The following is a 25,199-nucleotide window of genomic DNA, read 5'->3' on the forward strand; positions in this document are numbered from 1 at the left end:
CTATGACCAAATATATATTTCATCTTTTCAGTCAGAAATAATCAATTGATCATATTTTTATTGCTAAATGTTTCTGAAAATCAAATTCTGATATCTGAACAAACAGCTCTGTAAAAACCTTCAGAATACAGGAATCGAACTAGAAGGTTTGGTGGATAAAGCACTGCTAAAATAAAGATTTTGGACTCAGAGGAGCAGATGGGACATTTCATTGCAAATGAAACACAGAAAGTGAACAAATATCACTAAAAACCCCAGACACTAATTTCTACATTAAGACTTTTTTAAAATCAATTTACTGTTTATGCAGTAATAGAAATCAGGTTTAACGTGATCATCAATGAAAAATTTTAAATCCTGACCTGAGAGTTTCCATTTTACAGTGTGGACTCTTCAGTCCTTCAGACAGAAGCTTCACTCCTGAATCCTGCAGGTCAGAGTTACTCAGGTCCAGCTGTCTCAGACTAGAGGACTGGGAGCTGAGAGCTGAGGACAGCGCTTCATAGCCTCTCTCTGAGAGCTTACAGTGACTCAGTCTGAAAAATGACAGATAAACATTAAACAAACACTGTTGTTAAGTTGCAATGAGGGTGCACTAAAGAGTTATTAGATTTAGCAATTAATCCTGTTTTTTTTCTGAGAGTCAACAAATGGATGACACTGACATTTGTTAACTGACAATGGTCAATCAATTCTGGTATTCTATTGCAAATGCCAATTGGGCTCCATGTGCCGGGCAGTGCATTAGCACCAAAGTAGCTGACATATTGATCAATAACTCTCTGCTCATTAAATTATCATAAAACTATTACTATTATTATTATTTAACTGACTTTTTTCCCATTTAATGGATTCTTATTGGTTAATTCTGTCAGTTGATGAAAAGCACAACATAACTTGATCTCACCTCAGAGTATTCAGTTTACAGTGTGGACTTCTCAGTCCTGCAGAAAGAAACTCCACTGCTGGTTCCTTTAGGTTGTTGTTACTTAAGTCCAGCTCTCTCAGTGTAGAAGACTGGGAGCTGAGAACTGAGGAGAGAGCTTCATAGCCTATGTCTGAGAGATCAGGGACACTCAGGCTAAAAAACAAAATAAAAACACAATTTGAAAAACTGTAATTTAATAACAAACTGTTATCAAATGACAAGTTAAATGAACTCTCTGACAAGTTACAGAGACTCAGTCTGGGGGAACAGAAAATATTTTAAAAGTCCACGTAGTAAAGAGATTCGAAATGTGGCAGATGATTATAACTTTAGACCAAAAAGGTCCCTCTCGCTCATATATTTATTAAAACAAGAATAAACACTTATCTTGATTTGCTTAGAATTTTTATTGACTTCTTATGCTAATTCATAAAGAATATGACTTCATCTGACCTGAGAGACTGAAAAACAATCAAGCATGCATGATTGAATCTGCCAGCAGCTGCAGATCCTTGGAGCTGTACTGGTGATGCTGATTGTAACATATAGAAGTGAACTCATCTTCAGCTGAGCAGTGCACTGATGCACAGCAATAAGACCAGAGGAGGAATGAGGGAGTTGATGATTATCACCTATGGCTCCATCACAGTCTTTGAACGTCTTCAGTCAGTACAGAATGATGCTGCGAGGCTTTCAACCAGCACATGAAATAGACTGGACATTGCTCCACTTTAATCTCTTCACACTGGTAACCAGTTCATTTTAGTCTTTATTTAAAGTTTTAGTCCTTACTTTAAGTCCCAGTCTATATTTCTGACTTTCTACAATCCTACAGCTCTTCTCACATCTGAGATCGTCCAGTCAAAAGCTGTTACTGGTCCCACTAACTCATTTATTCAGACTGTAGTATTCAGAGTGGCCTTTAACTAATTTTAGGCTGTATGATGTTCAGTGTTTGCTGTTTAATGTTGTTATCTTCTGTGTTTTTATTGGCTGTTTCTATTGTAAAGCACTTTGTGGTTTTTGACCTGTGAAAGCTGCTGTATAAATAAATTTTACTTACAGGATTATTCTGGATATGACTTTGATAAAAGCTGAAACCCAGATATGTTTAAGACACTCTGACATTTACTGCTGCTATAAAACATTAACTATAATATACTGTATTTATCATGTAAATAAATGTGTTTAAGTTTTTAAGGGTCCATCACACATTACACTGTTTATGTTATAAATACAGGAATGATCACATATTTACTTACAGAGCTTTGTTGGAGGCTTTGACCACTGGCAGCAGCCTCAGAAGAGCCTCCTCTGAAGCAGAGTATTTCTGCAGGTCAAACACATCCAGATCTTTTTCTGATGACAGTAAGATGAAGACCAGAGCTGACCACTGAGCAGGAGACAGATTAGTGTAGGAGAGACTTCCTGATCTCAGGGACTGTTGGATTTCCTCCACTAGAGAACGATCATTCAGTTCATTAAGACAGTGGAACAGATTGATGCTTTTCTCTGCAGACAGATTCTCACTGAGCTTCTTCTTGATATACTTGACTGTTTCCTGATTGGTCTGTGAGCTACTTCCTGTCTGTGTCAGCAGACCTCGTAGGAGAGTCTGATTGGTCTGCAGTGAAAGACCCAGGAGGAAGCGGAGGAACAAGTCCAGGTGTCCATTTGGACTCTCTAAGGCCTTGTTCACAGCACTGTGGTAGAAGTGTTTCTCTGCAGATTCTCCTGTTTCAGACTTCTGGGAGGTTGTTTGTTGTTCTTCCATCAGATTGAGTCCAGAGTTGATGAAGGTCAGATGGACATGAAGAGCAGCCAGAAACTCCTGAACACTCAGATGGATGAAGCAGAACACCTTGTCCTGGTACAGTCCTCTCTCCTCTTTAAAGATCTGTGTGAACACTCCTGAGTACACTGAGGCTGCTCTGATATCGATGCCACACTCTGTCAGGTCTGATTCATAGAAGATCAGGTTTCCTTTCTGCAGCTGATCAAAAGCCAGTTTTCCCACAGACTCCATTATCTTACTGCTCTCTGGACTCCAGTGTGGATCTGTCTCAGCTCCTCCATCATACTTGACCTTCTTCACTTTGGCCTGAACCACCAGGAAGTGGATGTACATCTCAGTCAGGGTCTTGGGCAGCTGTCCTCCCTCTCTGGTTTCCAGCACATCCTCCAGAACTGTAGCAGTGATCCAGCAGAAGACTGGGATGTGACACATGATGTGGAGGCTTCGTGATGTCTTGATGTGGGAGATGATCCTGCTGGCCTGCTCCTCATCTCTCAATCTCTTCCTGAAGTACTCCTCCTTCTGTGGGTCAGTGAACCCTCTGACCTCTGTCACCATGCCAACACAGTCAGGAGGGATCTGATTGGCTGCTGCAGGTCGTGTGGTTATCCAGAGGCGAGCAGAGGGAAGCAGTTTCCCCCTGATGAGGTTTATCAGCAGCACATCCACTGAGGTGGACTTTCTAGGGTCAGTTAGGATTGTAGTTTTGTGGAAGTCCAGAGGAAGTCGACACTCATCCAGACCATCAAAGATGAACACAACCTGGAAGTCTTCAAAGCTGCAGATTCCTGCTTCTTTGGTTTCAGTAAAGAAGTGATGAACAAGTCCCACCAAGCTGAACTTTTCCTCTTTCAGCACATTCAGCTCTCTGAAAGTGAATGGAAATATGAACTGGATGTCCTGGTTGGCTTTGTCTTCAGCCCAGTCCAGGCTGTATTTCTGTGTTAAAACTGTTTTCCCAATGCCAGCCACTTCCTTTGTCAGCACTGTTCTGATTGGTTCATCTCTTCCAGGTGAGGCTTTAAAGATGTCTTCTTGTCTGATTGTTGTTTCTGGTCTGTGTGGTTTCCTGGATGCTGTTTCAATCTGTCTGACCTCATGTTCATCATTGACCTCTGCAGTCCCTCCCTCTGTGATGTAGAGCTCTGTGTAGATCTGATTCAGAAGGGTTGAGTTTCCTGCTTTAGCGATGCCCTCAAACACACACTGGAACTTCTTCTTCAGAGCAGATTTAAGGTTATGATGACAAACTGCAGCTGGAAGTTCTGAATAATAATAATAAAAATACAACTTTAACAATCACATTTTACAAAATGCTGATGACAATTTCTGACCCACTGAGAAATGACCGAACACACTGGTGTCATGAGTGTCTCATTTATCCAGCAGCTTAAATCTTTAGATAAATCCTCTTACGTCTCTGCAGATGGTCAGCCAGCTCCTCCTGCTTCATTCTCCTCAGGAAGTCCACTGTGATCTTCACAAATGCCTCTCTGCTTTTTCTCCTCTGCTCATCATCCTCCCTCTGAAACTCCAAGCACTGGGGCTTATTTGGATTCAGAGCCTTCTGGATCTTCTTCAGCTCGTTCTTCACAAAAGTGATGATGTTGTCCTCCAGCAGCTGAAACAGAATACTTTATGAATGACCCACCACTCTGAACTTCAGTCTCCACAACACCCACTTCCGAACGATCAAGGGGCACATCATCCACGAACTCTTTACCAATTATAAGTTTGACTTTATCTTATTAACTGAGACATTCTCCACAACTCCATGATCCCAAAGCATGGATTCTGTTCATATGAATGCAGTGATTTAAGTGGGAGAAACATTTCACTGGTGTTCAGAGTTGAACTACCAACAGGTTGAGAATCGAAGCCAGAAACTTGGAGATGTTACAGGTGACTCATACAGACAACTGGTCTTAAAGGTAGATATTACGATATTACGTATCGGTATCGGTCCGATACTGACCTAAATTACTGGATCGGATATCGGAGAGGAATAAAAAATGTAATCCGATCCATTAAATATCAAAAAAGCACCTCAAAAACTTGCGACATGGCGTAACTCGGCTCATAACCGTAGCACGTAGGAGCAGTGTGGTCACGTGATAGAGCGGCTGTGTGTATTTGTAGCCTCGCTACCAAACCGGCATTTCATCTCCGAGGAAGTTTTCCCAGAGAGAAGTAAAGCAAGTGTGTAAGTTCATCTCTGAATGTTTGTAAAGCATTCCCACCTTAAGCTTAACAACCGATATATGAAGTGACTGCCTCTTCTCTCTCCCTCCTTCTCCTGCTGCTGCTTCAATCATGAAACTGATCAATGATCAGCTGATCGGCTTTTCTGTCACGACTCCGTCTCTCTTTTTTGTTTTTGGCCCACTTTGCACCAGAAAGAGGAAACCAGCGGCTGAACAACAGCAGCACGTTTAAGCTTGATAAGCTGTTGTTAGAATTTATTTAATATTATTTCTAGACCAGGATCTTTTTCTACAGCTGACGTAACTGTGCAGGGGCGGATCTAGCAAAGTTTAGCCAGGGGGGCCGATAGGGCATGAACAGGGAAAAGGGGGCACAAAGACATACTTTTCTTTCTTATTCTCATTTAAAATGTCGAGCTTTTAATAAATAATTATCTGAATCTTACACCCAAAGTTTTAATCTGATGTAAAATGTATAGAAGTCCATTACTGTATATAGTAACTGTTAAGTCTAATATACCCTAGTAAGCTATACTACTTTTTCCCTTGGGAAGGTACCATCTGTGCAGTCTTCAATTCTGTTGAAGAAAGATGTTGAATGTATTTAATTATTCTTGAAAAATAATTTATTTCTGTGCATTATTTTTTTTCACACTGCATCAAATTAAAGTTGATTACGTCAATTAAGCATCATGAAGTGGAGGGTGGTTCCCTATTTTTTTTGTTGTTGTTGTTGCTGGGAGTTGGAACCCTATTAGTTAGGTTGCTTAATATTTCTGCTAAGTACTCTTTCAAATACCAGAATAGGGAGGATGGAGCAGGTTTAAGTTTATTAGATTGATCAGTGTTGCTGAACTATGAAATATTTTGGGTGCAGTGTTTTTTTTACATACAGGTATAACAGAATAGCTTTAGTGTTGTTGTCTATTTAAACTTGAGTATGAACTTATACAAAATGCAGCAAGATATAAAAAAAACTGTTTTATTGATTAAAAAACACTATATCGGATTCATATCAGTATCGGCAGATATCCAAATTTATGATATCGGTATCGGACATAAAAAAGTGGTATCGTGCCATCTCTACATAAAGGTACACTCTGTTTACACATACAGATCAGTATTTAAGGTTTGACTCTCATCATCTCCTCCCACAGAGCAAAATTGGTATGGTCCGGATTTGGCCCACACAATGTGCTTACACGTGGCCCACATACTGCAAAGAATGACGGCCCTTTGTTGGCCCATATCTGGTTTGCCAATTGTGGCCCACACATGGGCCAGCACAAGGCCAGTTGCAGACACACTGGTGGTCCTTTGCTGGCCCATGTGTGGATTATCTCTGGCAAACCTGGTCTGGGCCACCAAAGGGCCGTCCTTCTTTGTGGTATGTGGGCCATGGGTAAGTTGTGTGCAGCCACGGGCCAGTTGCAGACACACTGCTGGTCCTGTGCTGGCCCAGAACAGCTTCAGCTCTGGCCCCAGATGTCAGCCTAATGTGTACCTTAATTAAGCCATGTAATAACAACATGTGCACAATAGTGCAAAAGTAACATGACGAAACTCTGTTCGGACAGTGAATAGACGGATTCTTATATTACTCAAAGTGCTCTACACAACATGCCACATTCACCCAAACACACACTTTCTCTTAACTTAATGCTTCCTAACTACATTCATACACATTCACACTCACGACATGCAGACTGGAGGAGCCAGGGATCGAACCACTAACCTTCCAATCAATAGGAGACCTGCTCTACCGCCTGAGCTACAGCCACCCACTGGCAAAGATGAGTAAACCCTCACTAGGTTTTGGATAAAGTGTACACTCACAAACCTGTCAAACCTGCATTTGAAACATTAGCTACCATAGCAGTGTAGTATTGCAACATGGCATTTGGTTCTTCCAACTAAAATAGGAAAATAGGAACATAAATAGTGCCATCATTGCCAGACCTGGCCCGCATCTGGTTGACATACACTCTGCCATGACACCAGTCAGTCAGAAGTGCCAGCTTGATGCCGGATCCCAGCCAGACCTGTTTTCTATGAGCCTGGGCCACATACACAAAACCACAATCGGGCCAGAAATGGCATGCTATCGCATAAACAGTGGCGTTATTGCCAGACCTGGGGCACATCTGGTTGACATACGTCTTATCATGCCTGAACTGACCTCCCAGCCCATTGTTCCTTCAGTGGGCTGGTTTCAGTCATTATACAAATGTCCTGTTTATAAGATTGAAAGCTGCAGTCAGCTGAGACTGAAGAAGTCACCTGATGATGATGATGAAATGTTTCTCCCACTGAAAATTGGGATTTACGTACCTGGATGATTGAGCATCAAGACAACTCTGTGACTTTTCTCAGATGAATAAATCCTCTCCTCCAGCTTTGTTTACATCTACCAGCCCTGTGGCGCTGCCCAGGGACAATAATCTATGTGAGAGGTGGAAAGTCATACAGGTGTCTGCTCCTGCCTTCAGTTATTTTTATCTACTGTGTGTCAACTGGCTGAACCTACTGCAACTGTCTACTGTCTCCCTAAACTCAACAATGACTTAGTGATCTATCCAATCTCTGACCAAAGACATCCTGCTGCAGGATGTTAACATAGCAGCCAATGATGATCCGGCTCACTGTGAACAACACATTTGGACCTGATTTGCTGCTCTGCTTTACAAACTGGACTTGTCCATAAAGATAATAAACTACATTATAAGGACAGCATTGCTCAATCAATTCTAATTACTATGGCCATGTTATCTCTTCTAATTAAGGTACAGACACTCAAACTTGCTGCTTTCAGTGAGAAGTCAAATGTCTGAATATGAGCTGGAAGCTGCTGAGAGTCCTCCCTCCTTCCCATGGGGTTTACTTTCTCTACTACTTTCACTATAAACACGCCCCTTTCATGCACCTGCAGAGGGCCACCAGCAGATGGAGCTGTCTTAAACAAATCCACTTGGATAGTTAGCTGTAGATGATTTTCTCAGTATGATTGTAGGACTTTGAGTTATTCTTTAGATTTATTTAAACTCTTATATTGTGCACAAGCGTTGAGCGACCATTAATTTCTCTGTACTTTTCATAAAAGAAGCCAGACTTTCAGCTAGTTTTCTATTTTAAGAGCTCAAAGTTATTGAAAAAACAATTATTCAGCTTCATTCCCACTGATCTCGACTACAAACTGTTTCACTTTGGTTTTTGTTTAAAGCCTCGATGTTTAAAACGTTTCCCTGTGATCACATTTGCACCGTCTGATTTCAAAGTTTGTTTCTTTTGGTCATTTAGTCCACAGAGTCCTTGGTGTTCTGAAAGGGACCTATAAATAAATGTATTATTATTAATATTAATAATAAAGTACTTGTTGTACATGTACAGACCATAAATATGGAGTCCAGCTGTGTTTGATGCTGCTGGGCAGACTGACCACTGGGAACCTCTGAGCTCTGCTGGTCCACTCTGTGGAGGAACCATGGACACACACACACACACGAAGCCACTTTCATTATTAAAATGTGAATTTAGCCTCTAAAAGCTGTGTTCAGTCAGTGTTGCTGCTTCCTGTGTCTAACCTCACGTATGTGCTTCTGAAAGAACCGTTAAAAATTCCCGTAAACACTTTTAAACCTGTGAAAAAACCTTTTTAGAACAGTTTAAGCTGTTATATGTTGAACTCTTGGCTGACATCATATTGAATGCTGTGGACTCAGAATATGATGTCACTCAAGTTTACATGTGTGTGAAGGCAGACGAGTCAGTACTTTGGTAATACAGTGTAAAGTTGAATTTATTGATTGATTTCCATGAACACCACTGTGGCTCAGTGTTGTCCTGATGGAGTCTCATTAACAGCAGCCAGTATGATCCAGGCTTTAGCTGCTGGGTCTCTGTGTGACCTCTCAGACTGTTTAACAGATCAGACACAAAGAGAATCAGAGCAGCTCTGTTCTTTAAAGACAAACATGAACCCACTCAGGTCACACTTTCCCCACAGATATGAGCATCACTGTCCTCAAACAGCAAATGACCAAGTCTAACATTTGGATCTTTTCTCTTTCATTGTTTTCTTTTTAATGAATCTTTGTAACAATCTGAGGATGTTTCAGGTCATATTTATCCAGGAAACACAAACATGTAAAGGAGTCATCACAGCTCTCTGACCTCGTTGGTCCAGGTTCAGCACCGAAGTTTGGAGCGTCACCTTTGGACCGGTCACTCCTCACAGACGGACAGCTGGACCCTGCAGACTGTGACCTCTGACCTCTGCAGACACAAACATGATTGAAGCAGCTGTGATCACACAGACTGCAGATAATGCAGCTGTTTCCTGTCAGTAACAGTCCTCTTAGATTAGAGTTCAGCTTTTTACAGGAAAACTGGACAAAACTGATTTTTGTTACAAATTCATTTTCATTTCCTCTCAGCTCACAAACACAGTCAGACAATCAACCAGAATCAACACTGATTATAATGTCAGTGCAGAATTATTTCTGTAACTCAGTGTGTTCAGCTCTCTGACCTCGTTGGTCCAGGTTCAACACTGAAGTCTGGAGGATTTAGATCTTTGGACTCGTCACTCTCACAGCTGGACCCTGCAGACTCTGCTCTGCCCTCCTCTTCCTCCATCATCATCTTCAGTCAGTCTGAGAGGTAAACCACAAACCCTCAGTGAGTTCACATTAACAGGAGTAACTGAGTTACAGTCGCTGACCTCTGACCTGTCATATAACCTAGAAACCAGGTCAATATGTCTGTAGGCTCAGTCATCCAGGTCATGTGATCTAAGGAGCTTAGAAAGAAAATAGAAACTTCTTTAAGTTTCTGGAAGACGTTTCATTCGAGAAGCTTCTTCAGTTTTAAAACCAAACGGTGGAGAGTCCCAGATATTTAAACCTGAGACGGAAAGAAAGCATGTCGCTGACCCACCATTGATCATGTGATGAGACACATGATCAATAGTGGGTCAACAATATAACAACAATATAAACACTTATTTCAAGGAGGAAACTGAGAGCCTTTCAACCAGGAGCACAAACATCTGGAGCACAGACATCTGGAACACAGACATCTGAAGCACAAACATCTGGAACACAAACATCTGGAACACAGACATCTGGAGCACAAACACCTGGAGCACAGACATCTGGAGCACAAACATCTGGAGCACAGACATCTGGAACACAGACATCTGGAGCACAGACATCTGGAGCACAAACATCTGGAGCACAGACATCTGGAGCACAAACATCTGGAGCACAAACACCTGGAGCACAGACACCTGGAGGACAAACATCTGGAACACAGACATCTGGAACACAGACATCTGGAACACAGACATCTGGAACACAGACATCTGGAGCACAGACACCTGGAGCACAAACATCTGGAGCACAGACATCTGGAGCACAGACATCTGAAGCACAAACATCTGGAACACAAACATCTGGAACACAGACATCTGGAACACAGACATCTGAAGCACAAACATCTGGAACACAAACATCTGGAACACAGACATCTGGAGCACAAACACCTGGAGCACAGACATCTGGAGCACAAACATCTGGAGCACAGACATCTGGAGCACAGACATCTGGAGCACAGACATCTGGAGCACAGACATCTGGAGCACAAACATCTGGAGCACAGACATCTGGAGCACAAACACCTGGAGCACAAACACCTGGAGCACAAACATCTGGAGCACAGACATCTGGAGGACAAACATCTGGAACACAAACATCTGGAACACAGACATCTGGAACACAGACATCTGGAACACAGACATCTGGAACACAGACATCTGGAGCACAGACACCTGGAGCACAAACATCTGGAGCACAAACATCTGGAGCACAAACATCTGGAGCACAAACACCTGGAGCACAGACACCTGGAGCACAAACACCTGGAGCACAGACACCTGGAACACAGACATCTGGAGCACAAACATCTGGAGCACAGACATCTGGAACACAGACATCTGGAACACAGACATCTGGAGCACAAACACCTGGAGCACAAACACCTGGAGCACAGACATCTGGAGCACAAACATCTGGAGCACAGACATCTGGAACACAGACATCTGGAGCACAAACACCTGGAGCACAAACATCTGGAACACAGACATCTGGAGCACAAACACCTGGAGCACAAACATCTGGAGCACAAACATCTGGAGCACAGACATCTGGAACACAGACATCTGAAGCACAAACATCTGGAGCACAAACACCTGGAGCACAGACGTCTGGAGCACAGACATCTGGAGCACAGACATCTGGAGCACAGACATCTGAAGCAGCATGTCGATGCTGTTGGCTGAGATCCTGAAGACTGAAGTCCAGGCAGCTCCAGCAATGATCCACTGATGTGTTTTTATTCCATGTATGAATGTTGTTATTGACAGAGATGACGTTTGTGTGTCAGTGATGCAGTGACTGTTGTTGTTAACTGTACAGGCTGGTTAGACTCTATGAAACAGATCATACAGATCTCTGCATGTTAGAAGAGACTATTAAAGGCCATGAATGAGACAAAGGCAGGGAGGCGTCCTTTACAACTAAACAGCAGAGTGAGAGAACAGCCAGCACCTCTACATTTATCACATTATACAGCACATGTATGATACTGACAGGGATGATAAGAATTTAGTGATTCTGATTCCATCATTGATATTACTTATTGATTCTCAGTAGCTCTGCTTTGACAGTCACCACCATCACTGAGCAGCATATCAAAGACATTTGTACACATTAACTGCATGTTGTGGGTCAAATGTTTGTGCATGTTGGAGGCATTTCCTCTTTGTTGTGATCAGTGTTGGTCATTACTCAAAACAGTTATTATTACACATATTACACAGAACAATTATTAAAAGTAATGGAGTACATTACTTCATTACTCCTCATAACATTACTTTGATGTTACTGTGTAAAATGAACAAATGAGCATGTAACAATCTAAAGCTGAGGTACAGCCCCACACACCAACACAGATCCTGATGAGGTCACGTGATGTTTCTCTGAGTGTTTATGAACACAAATCAAAGATGAAACAGCACAAAGACACTTCAAAGTGATTCTACTGTAGAAACATGAACAGGTAGAAACCTGCAGCCTGACTGCTCATCACTTTGTTACCTGTTCAGGTTCAGCAGCAGCAGCTCACTTTATCACGGTGCTGGTCTGGGGTCAGTGTTTACTCAGCTTTAACGTCACTCTGGGTTCTTGGCTAGCTTAGCTTTAGCTTAGCGTTAACATGCTGTCAGGTGTCTCATCTCGTGTGTAAATATTAATCACAGTGACAGTAAAGGAGGTAAAGGGCTGTGACGTCATCACGTACGCTGCGTCCTCTGTGGGCTCTGAGTGAACTCACAAAGTACAAACTACAAGTACACAAACACGAACGTAGCTCAGAGTGGCGGACACACTCGGCCTCGTTGGTCCAGCTGTGAGTCCGTTACCGTGAACTATGGAGCGGCAGATTTGTGCTGAACTAAGCTGCACACAGCTGATGTTAGCCAGGAAAACATTACACACTGACTTTAATGGAGAGACCGGAAATACAAACACACACAGTTTGTTGTGTGAAGAAATCAAACATGAGCTGAACAAACAGTAAAGTTCCTAAAGACAAACTGTTAAAGGAGGAAACAAAGCAAACTTACAGTTTCTTCACACACCAACAACAAGCTCCACTGCACGAAGTTCAGGAAGTGAAAGTAAACTTTGAGCAGGAAGGAAACACCCAAAGAGACGTTTGAGGGCAATCTGGAGCATTGGACACTGTGTGCTGCGTTCACATGCACCTCGGAAACTCCAAACCTCTGGCAGGCTGTGATTTATTTCTGCTGTTTCTCATCTTTGAAACACAAACATCCGTCATCACTTTGTTGTTCTTCCTGCAGCGTTTAAATATTTCAACACTGAACTGATGTTTGTTCAAAGCTCATTTCAACCTGTTGAAGTCATGAATGAAAGCGCAGACTGAGAGTGGATCACATGATGTTTAAGGTGTGTCATGTGACATGTTCAGTATTGTCACACATGTCTAGATTGTCCCTGATATCATAACTGCTCAAACACTGATGATTATATTTGAAGAATTATTACTGATGGCAGCAAAGTTTGAATGGAGCTCTCTGTCTGTGCTGATTTGTCGCCCTCTGGAGGTCAAAGCACAAACTGCATGATGTCACTGTAACCACCACAGTGACAGGAAGTGTTTTTATGACTGAAACAATGAAATGATGCTAACGGCTGTCGTTAGGCTCACTGACAGCAGTGCTGATGTGTTCATGTCAAACACTGGCTCAGGTCAGACTCCTTCATCCTTCTCCAACGTGAGGCTGCCCTCAGACCCACAGGAGCTCTGACCTTTGACCTCCTGACCCTAACCATTTTAGTCTTGTTGCATCTTTAAATGCAAATCCATCCAAACTGTATATTTTTAATTAATTAACAATAAAGCTCAACGCTACACCAGCTTCTAGCTTTGATTGACACAAACTTAAAAATCAGCCTAATTCTGAGGACTCACTGCATGACACTTACAGTTTTTGTCATTGTTGATTCTTAGCTCACAAACAGTTCTTATAAGGACTAACTAGTGCTGACAGTTTAGCTCTTCATAAAGTTACAGGAGGATAAAATAAACATGAGATCGCTGAAATAATCCTGTCTGATAACACATGAAAACAATAAACGCTGTAACACAAACTGAACAGTAACGACACTCATCTCTCACGTCTGCACTAAACTAAAACGTCACTACTTCCACATCTAGTTGGTTTTAATGGAGGCGGAGTCTCCCTGCCCAGTGCGCGCTCAGGATAATTAACATGTCACAACACAGGAAGTGAGCGCGTGTAAATCAGAAAGTGTCAGGTTGCCTAGCAACCATGACACTAGGTCTTGAAACGCACTGAGGGAAATGAAGTGAAAGATCTTCGTTTTAACTGACAGGTTTCACTGACACTCAGAGACCTGCAACAACATGAAAACATCACTGTAACACTCAAAACTGCAATCATATGAAATCATAAGTGAAGGACTGTGATGATGTTGTGTTATGGAGTGTCTGCTGAGTCCAACCTCTAAGAATTACGAGTCTGGACTTTAATGATGGAACAAACTTCAGACATCAAAGTTTCTCACATTACACAATCAGATGAACAGACATGAAGGGATATTTGTGGTTTTATGCACAGAGTCAGAGTCAGAGGTGTTCCTCATGATGTTTGGTGATGGAAACAGTCTCATCGACGTTTCCATCACCAAACTAGAGAAACTAGTAGCTGCATGCAGCAGAGTTTAGCACAGCTGATCTCTGTGATGCATCAACAGGAACAACATGTTGTTAAACAGGACTGTACAAAGACTCAGAGTCTGACTCACACCTGAACAATGAGGCTGTGCAGCATCGTCCTGTCACACCTGCCCTGCAGCTAAACCACTCGTATCAGTTTGAGTTTCTGTCTCCACCCATAGGAATGCATCGATGCACACTTCCTCATGTCTGACAGTGTCACAGTGTGTGTGTGTGCCAACATTAACCAGCTTATCATCAGCTCCTTCATGAATAACTCAAACTGACAGAGTAATGAACAGAGCACAGAGTGAAGCCTCTGCTCTGATCCATCAAGCAGGATTCACATAGTAACATGTTTTTCCTTTCAACACTTCATTGTGTTTCACTTGAAACAGATGAAAAAGTGTTCGATTGTGCGCTTCACACAGTCCTGAGTCACAGAGGTTTAAATGTGTTTGATTCTGAGAGGCTTTACTCCTGCATTAACATCAAGTATATGTAGGATTTAAACTGCAGTGAAAACATCCTTAAATATTGATGGTGTGTGTGAGAGTCTGTATTTACTTCTGATTATCTCTGTTTGCAGTGACCCTGAACTGAGCTGGAGCAGCTTCATGTTGTTTTGACGTCACTCAGTAAAACCTGAATGTCGGCTTCTGAAGAACAAACTGGTTTCATCTGTTTCCAGTTAAAGGGACCATCATTGTTCCACCAGTGATGTTGGATCCAAAGTTTCATTCAGATCATTTTAAACTGTTTATCAAAGACAAATGTTTGAGTGCAGAGTTACTGACTGATAACCAGAGTGGATTCAGCCAATCATCAAATCACCTCATTTGTTTTATTTTATGTAAATACAAACGTCTCACTTCCTGATCTGCTCATAAAGTTCCTAAAGACAAACTGTTAAAGGAGGAAACAAAGCAAACTTACAGTTTCTTCACACACCAACAACAAGCTCCACAGCTGCACACTAAACACGGACACACAGGTGATTCCTGGAAGGAGGCGGGGCTTCACCTGAAGCAGGACAGGCGGAGACTTGATAAGAATTTTCCCCTTACAGGGAGGAGGCTGATCTTATGATGAGTTCCTGTTAAATGTGACGAAACAAAGTTAAAAGTGGACTCAGTCTTGTCTGATTTCACTCTGTTTTTCACTGAGCAGGTTGAAGTTTTATTAATGAAAATCAGCAGAGCTTGGTACTGATGGAAGAACCTCCTCTAATCGCTGTCATTCAGAGTGATCCAACCACTTTTGTATGTGGCACTGAATCTGATACATATCTGATGTTTTAGAAAGCTGCTGTTTGAATGGTCGTGTTGCATTAAATCCGTCTTTTAGGTCACTGACACAAGCCAATTATCAGTGCCGGAGAACACATACCTCTGCACCGAGGTAGCAGCCACTGCTCCAAACAAGGCCATTGTTAAAGCACAGCCTCTATTTTTTCTCAGTGTCCTTCTTTCTCTAATTAATTTGTCAAAATACTGTCGGTTACGATGTGCAGAAATCGATAGACTCCTGCAACAACACCTACTAGCTCTGTAGTTTCCATTTTTATTTCTGTAAACAGACTGCATTGTGTGTGACGTTTTCTTTTGCGCATGCGGCCGCTTTGAGGACCGTGAACCGTTCACACTAGAGCACGTTTGTTGTCACATTTTATTTGTAGTGTGAACAAACAGACAAAAAAAATCAGATTTGATCAAAAAATCAGAATTGAGCATTAAGACCTGCAGTGTGAACGTAGGTCAAGCCAGGCCTCTGGTCAAGGACCCAAACTTGAAGGACAAAAACCACCAGCAGGGGCAACTGGGTAACTTTTATCTTATATTATTGAAAGGTCTTTGTATTCCTAGGTAAAGGAGAGAGGCGCAAGCAGGTGGTGTAAAATCTAGGAAAGTATTTTGTTGGTTGGTGAAAAGCTAGTGTGTTTATCCAGAGTGAGGGATTCTGACAGTCACAGTGATTCTGAAGTAAACATTCGTCCTATTGTGAGAGTGGAAGCAGAAGAACAATGAAAAGACAAAAATAACTGTAAGTGAAGGAATATCAAACAGGACAGCAGTCAGGTGAAGAACAGCTGCCACTCCTTAAACACACCAGCCTGATGAAGCTAAACATCACCAGCTGTTTGGGGGAAACTAAATCTACGGATTAAAAATACAAAGTGTAAAGTGAACACAAACTCTCAGATTATGGCAGCAACAATCAAAGTGATCATCACAGCACAACGACATGGAAACACTGAAAACTCCAAATGTATTTCTTAAATATGGACTCGGGTCACAGCCTCCATATTAAGACACTCAGGCTGAAGGATCAACAGACTAACCCAGGGGTGGGCAATCCCAGTCCACGAGGGCCGGTGTCCTGCAGGTTTTAGATCTCACCTTGGGTCAACACACCTGAATCACATGATTAGTTCGTTACCAGGCCTCTGGAGAACTTCAGGACATGTTGAGGAGCTAATTTAGCCTTTAAATCAGCTGTGTTGGTTCAAGGACACGTCTAAAACCTGCAGGACATCGGCCCTTGTGGACTGAGATCGCCCACCCCTGGACTAATCCACCAGGCAGGAAGTATCATTGGTCAAAATTTGGAGGGGTTGAATTCAGTGAGGGTCAGAGGTCACTGAACAAACTGCTCTCAATGATAGACAATCTGTCACACCTGCTCTACTCCACAATCCTGAGGCAGCAGAGCTCCTTCTCCCTCAGACTGATTCAACCATAAAGAACGCTTCATTAATTCTTTTCTCTCCATAAAGCTGTAAAATAACTGTTCGTTCTGTGGCAGGTGAACACACCTGTCAGCCAGAATATCACAAACACACTTTGTATTAAACCTTCATGCAGCTGTTTTGTAAATATTATTTAATAAGGCAATTTGCACTTCTCTCATGTACAATGACGGTCTTACCTTTACTCTGATTACTTCCTGTTCTCTTTGTTTTGTCCCTGATGTATGTAAAAATCTATATTTCCATCTCACTGACTTTGCTTACAGGAACACTAAACGGAGCTTTTCAATTCTTTTTGTTTCTTTCCACATGACTTCATTCAAACCTGAATGTTGACTTCTTTGGTACAGTGATTTTATCTGTTCTATTGTTCTGTTAGTGATGATTGATTACTGATCAGTGTCTCCTACAGGTTATTCTGATGTTATCACAATGACATAAATGTTTCAGTCCAGATGAACTGATAAATGGAATCTGCTTTAAATTCTAAAGAGTATGTTAGTTTTCAGGTTTCACTCAGAGCTGATGAACCAACAGATTACTGTCTTTGTGCTGAACTGAAAACAGATTGAAGATAAGAGCTTGATGCCAAAGCTTGTCTGCATTCTGATGTCTCGTGTGATGTGGACTGAAGAAAAGCTGCCAGTAGGTCCGACATCGTGTCAGGAAGTGATCCACACTTTAAGTCGGCTCTCTCTGTGGAACAGCAAAGTAGGAAACAACAGCAGGTGTCCATAAAGCATCAAAGTCAAACTAAAGTCTATTTAGTTCAATTCAATCTGATTTATATGGCACCAAATTACAAGAGTCACAAAAAAAAACTCCCTTTAACAGGAAGAAACTTCCAGCAGAGCCAGGCTCAGGGAGGGGCACTGACCTATTGATTGTGAGGGGAGGGAGACAGAAACTTAGAATAACTAATGGTTAAATGGTGAGAGGTATGTAAACACATAGATAGTAAAAAGTGAGTGAAGAAGAAGAAGTGTTCAATGGGGTGGTGTGGCTGTGGTTAAGTAGGAAGCTCATCTATTAGATGGAACATTTGTGGTTTAATATGAGAATGCTCCAGTCTGCATGTTAAATATCCTGTCACAAGATAACCTCAAGTTTCTCTCACGCATCAGTCAGAGCATGAATCTGTGTGAATGTTAGATGGAGCACCAGTAGAAAAAGTGAATGAAGAAAGGTTTATAAAGTGCTTTGAATGCTTCAGGAAAGTGCTGTTTAAGAAATAGTCCCTTTGCAGTTTACCCCATGAGCCTCGGATTATTACAGCATACTTAAGGTAGGTTTCAGGGTCGATTCATTTGATTTCTCACATCAGATTAAACTGTTTGCTGACCTTTATTGGTAAGTTTATTTTCCAAGTATCAAAAACACCGGTGTTAAAGTTTCTCCTGAAATAAGGAAAGACAAATTGAGAAGTCAGGACTCCACCTGAAGCAGGACAGGTGAGAGGGGCTCAACTCTGCATGTGTTTTGATGTGCTTGTTTAAAAATCTGCCGTCTGACTGCTCAGACTGAGTCAGAGTAAAGTTCACATGCTGACGTGTGAACACACTGATAACGGCTCAGCTCTGAAACACTGTTTGTGTCACGGTCCAGCAGATCTGCCTGAGAAATATTCTGCTACATGTGGGTAATGTGTTTCCCCTCTTTTCTCTCTCCTCTGTCGCCTGGGCGGAGTTCATCGTGGGCTCCACCCTTGGCCTACTTACCTGGGAGATGAGTAACACCTGCGTCTCACTAACTGGCCTCTAGTGAAGGGAAGAAGTGAAATTTCTCTTCGCTGGATCGTTGCTGGACTGTATCAGTGAAATCCTGGCGAGGACACAACTAATCTAGTGGCCCTTGGTCGTCATTTCCCTGTGTACAGACACTCTGGATCTGCCTTTGTTCTCTACGGAGATTCTGGTGCAAGAGAGTGTGAGAGACTGGTGAGATGCAGAGAGAGAAGAGGCCCCTGCTTGTCCCTGCACCCTTGTATATAGCACTTTATCACTGACGAACATTTCACCTCATGAATAAACTCTCTGTTCTTCTTCCTTTGAGCAAAACAGTCCTGCGTTTGAGTCCCTCCAGTTGCTGTAACAGTTTGCTTTATTTGTAACATGAACATTTCTGCTGCAAAGCTTCAAATGTTCAGCATGTTTCTCTGTTTCCAGTCTATAGATCCAGTCACACTTTCTACCTTCACCTGTGCAGGAAAGACTGAGAGCAGAGCTGAAACCAAGCGTCCAATCAGTGAGCAGCATCAACACCTGAGCTTCATTCAGACTCTGTTATGTTATCATTGAAGATGTTGTGTGAATGAAATGATGTAAATATCCAAACAACTTCTTGTATGAAGCAGTCACTGATACACTACTGTGTCGCTGACACACACTGTGCGAGGTCACTTCCTGTGTTTGCTCTTAGAAACATGGCTGTACAGTGTTGTATGTGAGCAGCACACAGCCATACGTCAGCACATCTTCTACATTTACACAGTCAGGCTGTATTAGCAGAACAAAGAAACGCTGTGGATGCTCCTCATTTGAACAAATGTCACTCTGATCCAAAACAAACAGGAAAATGCATCAATACAGAAGATGACAGAGCCAATCAGAAATGTGCATATTACTGCTCAGAGCTGCAGCTTCACTCAACAACTTGTCATATCCAGATTGTTGACACGAGTGATGAAAGGTGTGCTTGTGTTCTCAGAGCTCTGCTTTTTAAACTGGAGCTTATTCCTTCTTCTGATTGGTCGATCTGTGAGCGACTTCCACAACAATGAAATACAGTCAGACTGAGATCCACCACAACTCACAGCTCATCTTTACTACAATCATGTTTTTCAGTCCCATCAGGAAAAGTTTGGGATCCAATAAGATCCACTTAGAGTGGATGTTTCCACTCAGTGTTCCCACATCTTCCAAAGCCGTGGAATTTCCCGACACTGCCACAGACAATGAAATAATGTTCCTTTATCTTGTGAACACTTTCCACAGTTCTCAGGTATATTTGATTCTATGTATTCATCCCAGTGCTGTCACATAAATCCTCATTAACCATCTGTGCTGGATTCATCTGAGATGTGCATAAATGTAGTGCGAGCACTTTTCCAATCACTTTCTGATGTTTCACTTTCACAATCTTCCTTCTCGTCCCTCGACTGTTCTGATGAGAACAGCGTCAGTGTGTGATCAAACTTTGAGACGATACCTTTACTGAAACCATGTGAGTTTAGTGTTTCTTCCAGAGCAGAAAGGAGGTTTGGAAAGATTACATATTCTGGTTCACAGACATAAAACTTCTGAGCTCAGCAAGTTCTTCATTCAGGATCTGGTTTCTAAACTCCAGGATCATCCAGAGCAGCAGTTTAGTTTGCAGGTTCACTTTATCTCCTGTATATTTAACTTCAGCTGTGCTCTCAGACCGACCGTGGACCCAGCAGAACTGGGTTCAGATCTCTGGGGCCACTTACATCACCTTCATGTCCCGGGTCCATGAGAGCTCTTCAACACCACCTGGTGTTGAACTCTACAGGACCAGTGACTGTAGTACAGAACCATCACTGTGTGAGGACACAAACCAGTATGTTTGATGGTGAGGACCCAGTAAACGATCTAAATACTGCAGATTTAAGATAAGATAAGATGACCTTTATTAGTCCCACAGGTGGGAAATTTGTTCAAAAAGATAAGAAAGAAACTCAGAATGAGCAGAGCTGCTGTAACAGGCTGCCGCACACGCCGCAAGTAAAGAGGCTGATGCTAAATGATGAGGTCACTAAACAGGAAGTACAGAAAGATTTAACTGTGTGTCACATGATGATGTCACAGTCTCTCTGTCTACCCTGTGGGAGGGGCCTAAAGTAGGCATGAGGGGGGCATTACAGCCATTTCCTCCAGACTGAGAAAACAAAGCTGAAGCAGAGAAACTAGAGACAGAGCAGCAGCAGCCACACAGACAGGAGGCGTCTGCATCAGTGACTCTTTGACATTATGTCCACATCAAAGCAGACACACACTGGGACAACACACAGGAAGATGATGGACGAGGTGGGAGGCGGAGCTAGTCTCCAGTTTCACCAATCACAATCCATCAGGACTGTTCATCAAATGAAACGCTCGCGTCGTAACGAGACGTCGACACGACCAAACGCCATCACAGACACGTCTCTGCTCGCTGTCAGAAGACGAGGACGATGAAACAGGAAGGATTGAACTCTTCTGTGACATCAACGCCAGCAGAGGCTGAAACACATCCTGACCTTGAACATCACAGATCCCCACGGGCACACTCCCATGTCACACATCACATCCTGTAAGAGGAGGAGAGCGCCGGGGTCGTGCTCAGGAGATATGAAGTTCAGTTAGAGCAAAGAGCATGAAGCAGCATGTAAACAAAGTGCACAGGGTTCATTCATGTTTGCAGGGCGCCCATCACTGCGCCGCCACAGCTGGAAGTGTGTGCGAGTGTTCAGTCACCCTGCAGGGATCTGTGATTCCTCTCAGAGAAAACCAATCATGATACAGACACTTTTCTTTCTCCCTGCTGGAGGTTGGCTGGACTTCTTTACTGTCCAACAGCTGAGCTGGACAGAAACAATCCCAGGTTTCCCTGACTGAAGGTCACCATGCTCACCTCAGCGTGGGAGGAGTTTCAGGCCTTCAGACAGACGGCTGCAGGTCAGTGCTGCACCGACGTTGTTGGGTCCTGAGTCATGGGGACAGCAAACGACTTGTCAAAGCATCTGCAGGAGAAGAAAGCTGAACTTTATTAAGCAGCAAAAGGACATCAAAGCACTAGATGTGAGTAAAGAGCTGCACCTCGGCCCCATCATCGTGTGCTCGCTGCAGCTTCTACATCAGGTTCTAGTGGACAACCATGAACCTGAACTCAACACCTGAAACTGTCCAGCAGCTCTTTGTGTCTCCACGTCTCTGCTGGATGGACTCACCCACTGAAGCCAGGACTCAGTGTGGAGCTGGGTGTGGAAAACGTCCTGTATCACCATCACATGACACAGAGGGTCCACAGAGGGTGTCACGGGTAAGCTCACGGTCACTGGGAGGCTGAGTGTGGAGTCAGTGTTGCTGTGATTTGTGTGTGTGTGGAGATGAAACACACCAGTGTGTCCTGTCACATCTGTTTGACTTCTGTCACAGTGAGCTGACCTCTGCTCCTCCTGCGTCTCTCACTGGACTAACTTTGTTAGCTGGACAACGATCGTGTCCACAAAATGTTTCCTTACAAGGTGAACGACGTTTCATTTAAACTGAATCTTGGATTTTATTGTGAAAACCCTCCTTCAAACATGTCCGAGCGTTACAGAGTCTGTGGATTTTCCCACAGACGTTGCTCCTGTGCTTCCACAGCTGTCACACAGACACATTACTGACTTCATGTCCAACAAAAGCTGCCAGATTTGTACTTTTCCACATCCTTAAATGTGTTTTCAAATTAAAAGCAGCACTTCCTGTTTCCATGGAGGAAATGTAAACCACGTGGAAGCTTTAAACATTAATGTGTTTTCAAATTAAAAGCAGCACTTCCTGTTTCCATGGAGGAAATGTAAACCACGTGGGAGCTTTAAACATTAATGTGTTTTCAAATTAAAAGCAGCACTTCCTGTTTCCATGGAGGAAATGTAAACCACGTGGAAGCTTTAAACATTAATGTGTTTTCAAATTAAAAGCAGCACTTCCTGTTTCCATGGAGGAAATGTAAACCACGTGGAAGCTTTAAACATTAATGTGTTTTCAAATTAAAAGCAGTACTTCCTGTTTCCATGGAGGAAATGTAAACCACGTGGGAGCTTTAAACATTAATGTGTTTTCAAATTAAAAGCAGCACTTCCTGTTTCCATGGAGGAAATGTAAACCACGTGGGAGCTTTAAACATTAATGTGTTTTCAAATTAAAAGCAGCACTTCCTGTTTCCATGGAGGAAATGTAAACCACGTGGGAGCTTTAAACATTAATGTGTTTTCAAATTAAAAGCAGTACTTCCTGTTTCCATGGAGGAAATGTAAACCACGTGGGAGCTTTAAACATTAATGTGATGCTGCTGACGTCTCATTTTCAGACAAATAGAAGAAAGGAAGTGTGAGGTCTGAGGTCTGGTCCTTCTAATAAAGATGCATTTCCTCCAGTATAGCCATGAACTCGTGGGGCTGAATGATCACATGTTATCACAGTGATCATGAGGCTCAAAGTAAAAAGTTCAAATAGACTGAAACACTGTAGATAAAGGTCAGAGGTCACGTTGATGCCTTCATGTTTGACCACAGAACGGTCAGTCTGTGTAACAGACTCTGTGATCAGTGATCAGTGCTGTGGGTTCAGGTCAGCTGTTGGATCTCTGATTCTTTCACGTCCATGTTAAACAGCTGCTGCGATGAACTGTGACTGTTAGCAGTAATTAAATATGTCTGCACACTGTGAGAGAGCCGTCCTCCATCAGTGAGGCTGACAAACGCTCACACTGGGAACAGGAAGCAGATTTCTGTCTGACTGTCCTGATGGACAAAGGATGAAATCCTCTGTGACACAGTCAGCCTGTTACAGCCCATAATAACAATGAACACTTATTAAAATATGAAAGGATCACGTTAGATAAAACTGTTTTTAATAACATATGTAAACAGATCCAACAACATTGACACAATTAAGATCAAATCATTAGTTCCAGCTCACATGGACTGGAGTGAGGACACCAGTGACTGAAAGAACCAGTGTTTCCATCAGACTCATGAACATCATCATGTGTTATGTTAGTGTCTCATTCAGCACAGACACATTATTTCTGTTAGGTCCTGTCAGCTGTCAGCACTCTGTACAAGCACGACTGTGAACAACAGACTTCTTTTAAATGTGTCACATAAACATTCAGTGTGGATTTGATCCAGATGTTTCTCCGTATGTAAGTTACTCAGGCATCAAATAGATTTGAAGTCTTTCTGATCCTGAGCTGACTTCAAACAAGGAGCTTCTCAGACTAACAGCACGAGCACAAAACTGAAAGGATGAGAAACAAAAGTTTGATTTTAATGCTTCACAGAAAATCTATTTGAATACGCTGGAGACTCATTTAGGTCACTGCTGTTGTTTCACTCAGTGCAGCGTTTCTGAAATGTCTTTGTATTATAGTGAATTTTGAGCTTTGCAGGATACAAAGAAGAAGAAATCAAAGATTACAGCAGGTAGTTGTACAGAGGACGTCAGCTGATGGAGCAGAGGGAGGCAGACTGTGGATGAATGAGGACGTGAAGGCCTGCAGGCGGGTGGAGACAGAGGAGGTGATGTCACTAATGACTTCAGAGCAGCTTTCTCCTTATTAACATAGTTGTTTGGTCACGTTGTGTTGTAATGAGACACGTACAGTTTGTGGACCCGGGGCTTTGTGTGTTTGTGATCAGTCTTGGTGTTGAGGATTTCTCATGTTCAGCTCCAACAAAGTTGGAGCTAAAACTCTTCCTGTAGCCACGTGTGCTTTGCATTCTGCAGCAAAGTTCTACAGATGTGCAAAGATCTGGGCGAGCAATGAGCTGTGACATCAACATGAACTTTCTGTTTCCTCCAAAAGTCCACAGCACTTCCTGTTGTTGCTCAGACGTGACTGAGAACTCTTTGAAATTACTTAGCGTTAGCTGTATGCTAGCTACACTCTGACTTTCAGCTCAACGTCTTTTGCCACCAGGATGTTTCCCTCAAAGATGCTCGTAGGTGGATCTGACTGTGGCCAATCACCACCTGCGCCGCCCTGATCAGATACCCAGCTGGGATAATGAGCTCGCCAAAGGAGAAGACTGAAAGCACTGACACGAGGAAGGAACGAGTCAGAGGACCAGTGAGTGTCAGCAGAACCACTGTTCAGGACGAGACCACAGACATCAGCCACGACTGACCGTGTACTTAGTGAAAACCTCAGACAGCAGAAAGCAGAGAAAGAGGAGGAGCAAGGAGAGCAGCCATGATGGAAGGACGGGTATGTACCAGCAGCAGATAGAGGAAGTGGCTCTGTAGATATTTATAGTCAGTCCTCATGCATGTGCTGTGCATATAGTAAGTGTCTGTCATGAAGCTGTCATGTGTGCATATCTGTGGTCAGTAAAGCTGATTGTGATTAATAGCTACACCACAGAGTGCCCAAAGAGTTGTTGCATTGTTAGCCTTGTTTAGGGAGGGCTGGGGTTTCTTTGGAGCCCCAATT

At 42.7% G+C, this 25,199-nt stretch overlaps 1 protein-coding gene across 3 annotated transcripts in view; it reads right to left on the minus strand.

Annotated features, from left to right (window-relative positions):
- LOC102777248 (NLR family CARD domain-containing protein 3-like) overlaps window positions 1-25,199 on the minus strand; it is a 1,099,208-nt gene that overhangs the window by 794,240 nt on the left and 279,769 nt on the right. The window contains exons 6-7 of one of the 3 annotated variants that reach the window (XM_087837902.1): window positions 2,191-3,988; window positions 363-536 (exon numbers count right to left, since the gene is read on the minus strand). The exons of 1 other annotated variant lie outside the window; for it this stretch is intronic. In XM_087837902.1, coding sequence (XP_087694028.1) covers window positions 363-536; window positions 2,191-3,988 — 1,972 coding nt within the window. The remainder of the gene's footprint in view (window positions 1-362; window positions 537-2,190; window positions 3,989-25,199) is intronic. One more of the 3 variants, XM_087837900.1, reaches the window with a different exon arrangement.

The sequence above is a fragment of the Neolamprologus brichardi genome, chromosome 3, assembly GCF_056152115.1.
Source record: "Neolamprologus brichardi isolate AB-2024 chromosome 3, ASM5615211v1, whole genome shotgun sequence".
NCBI classification, from domain to species: domain Eukaryota; kingdom Metazoa; phylum Chordata; class Actinopteri; order Cichliformes; family Cichlidae; genus Neolamprologus; species Neolamprologus brichardi.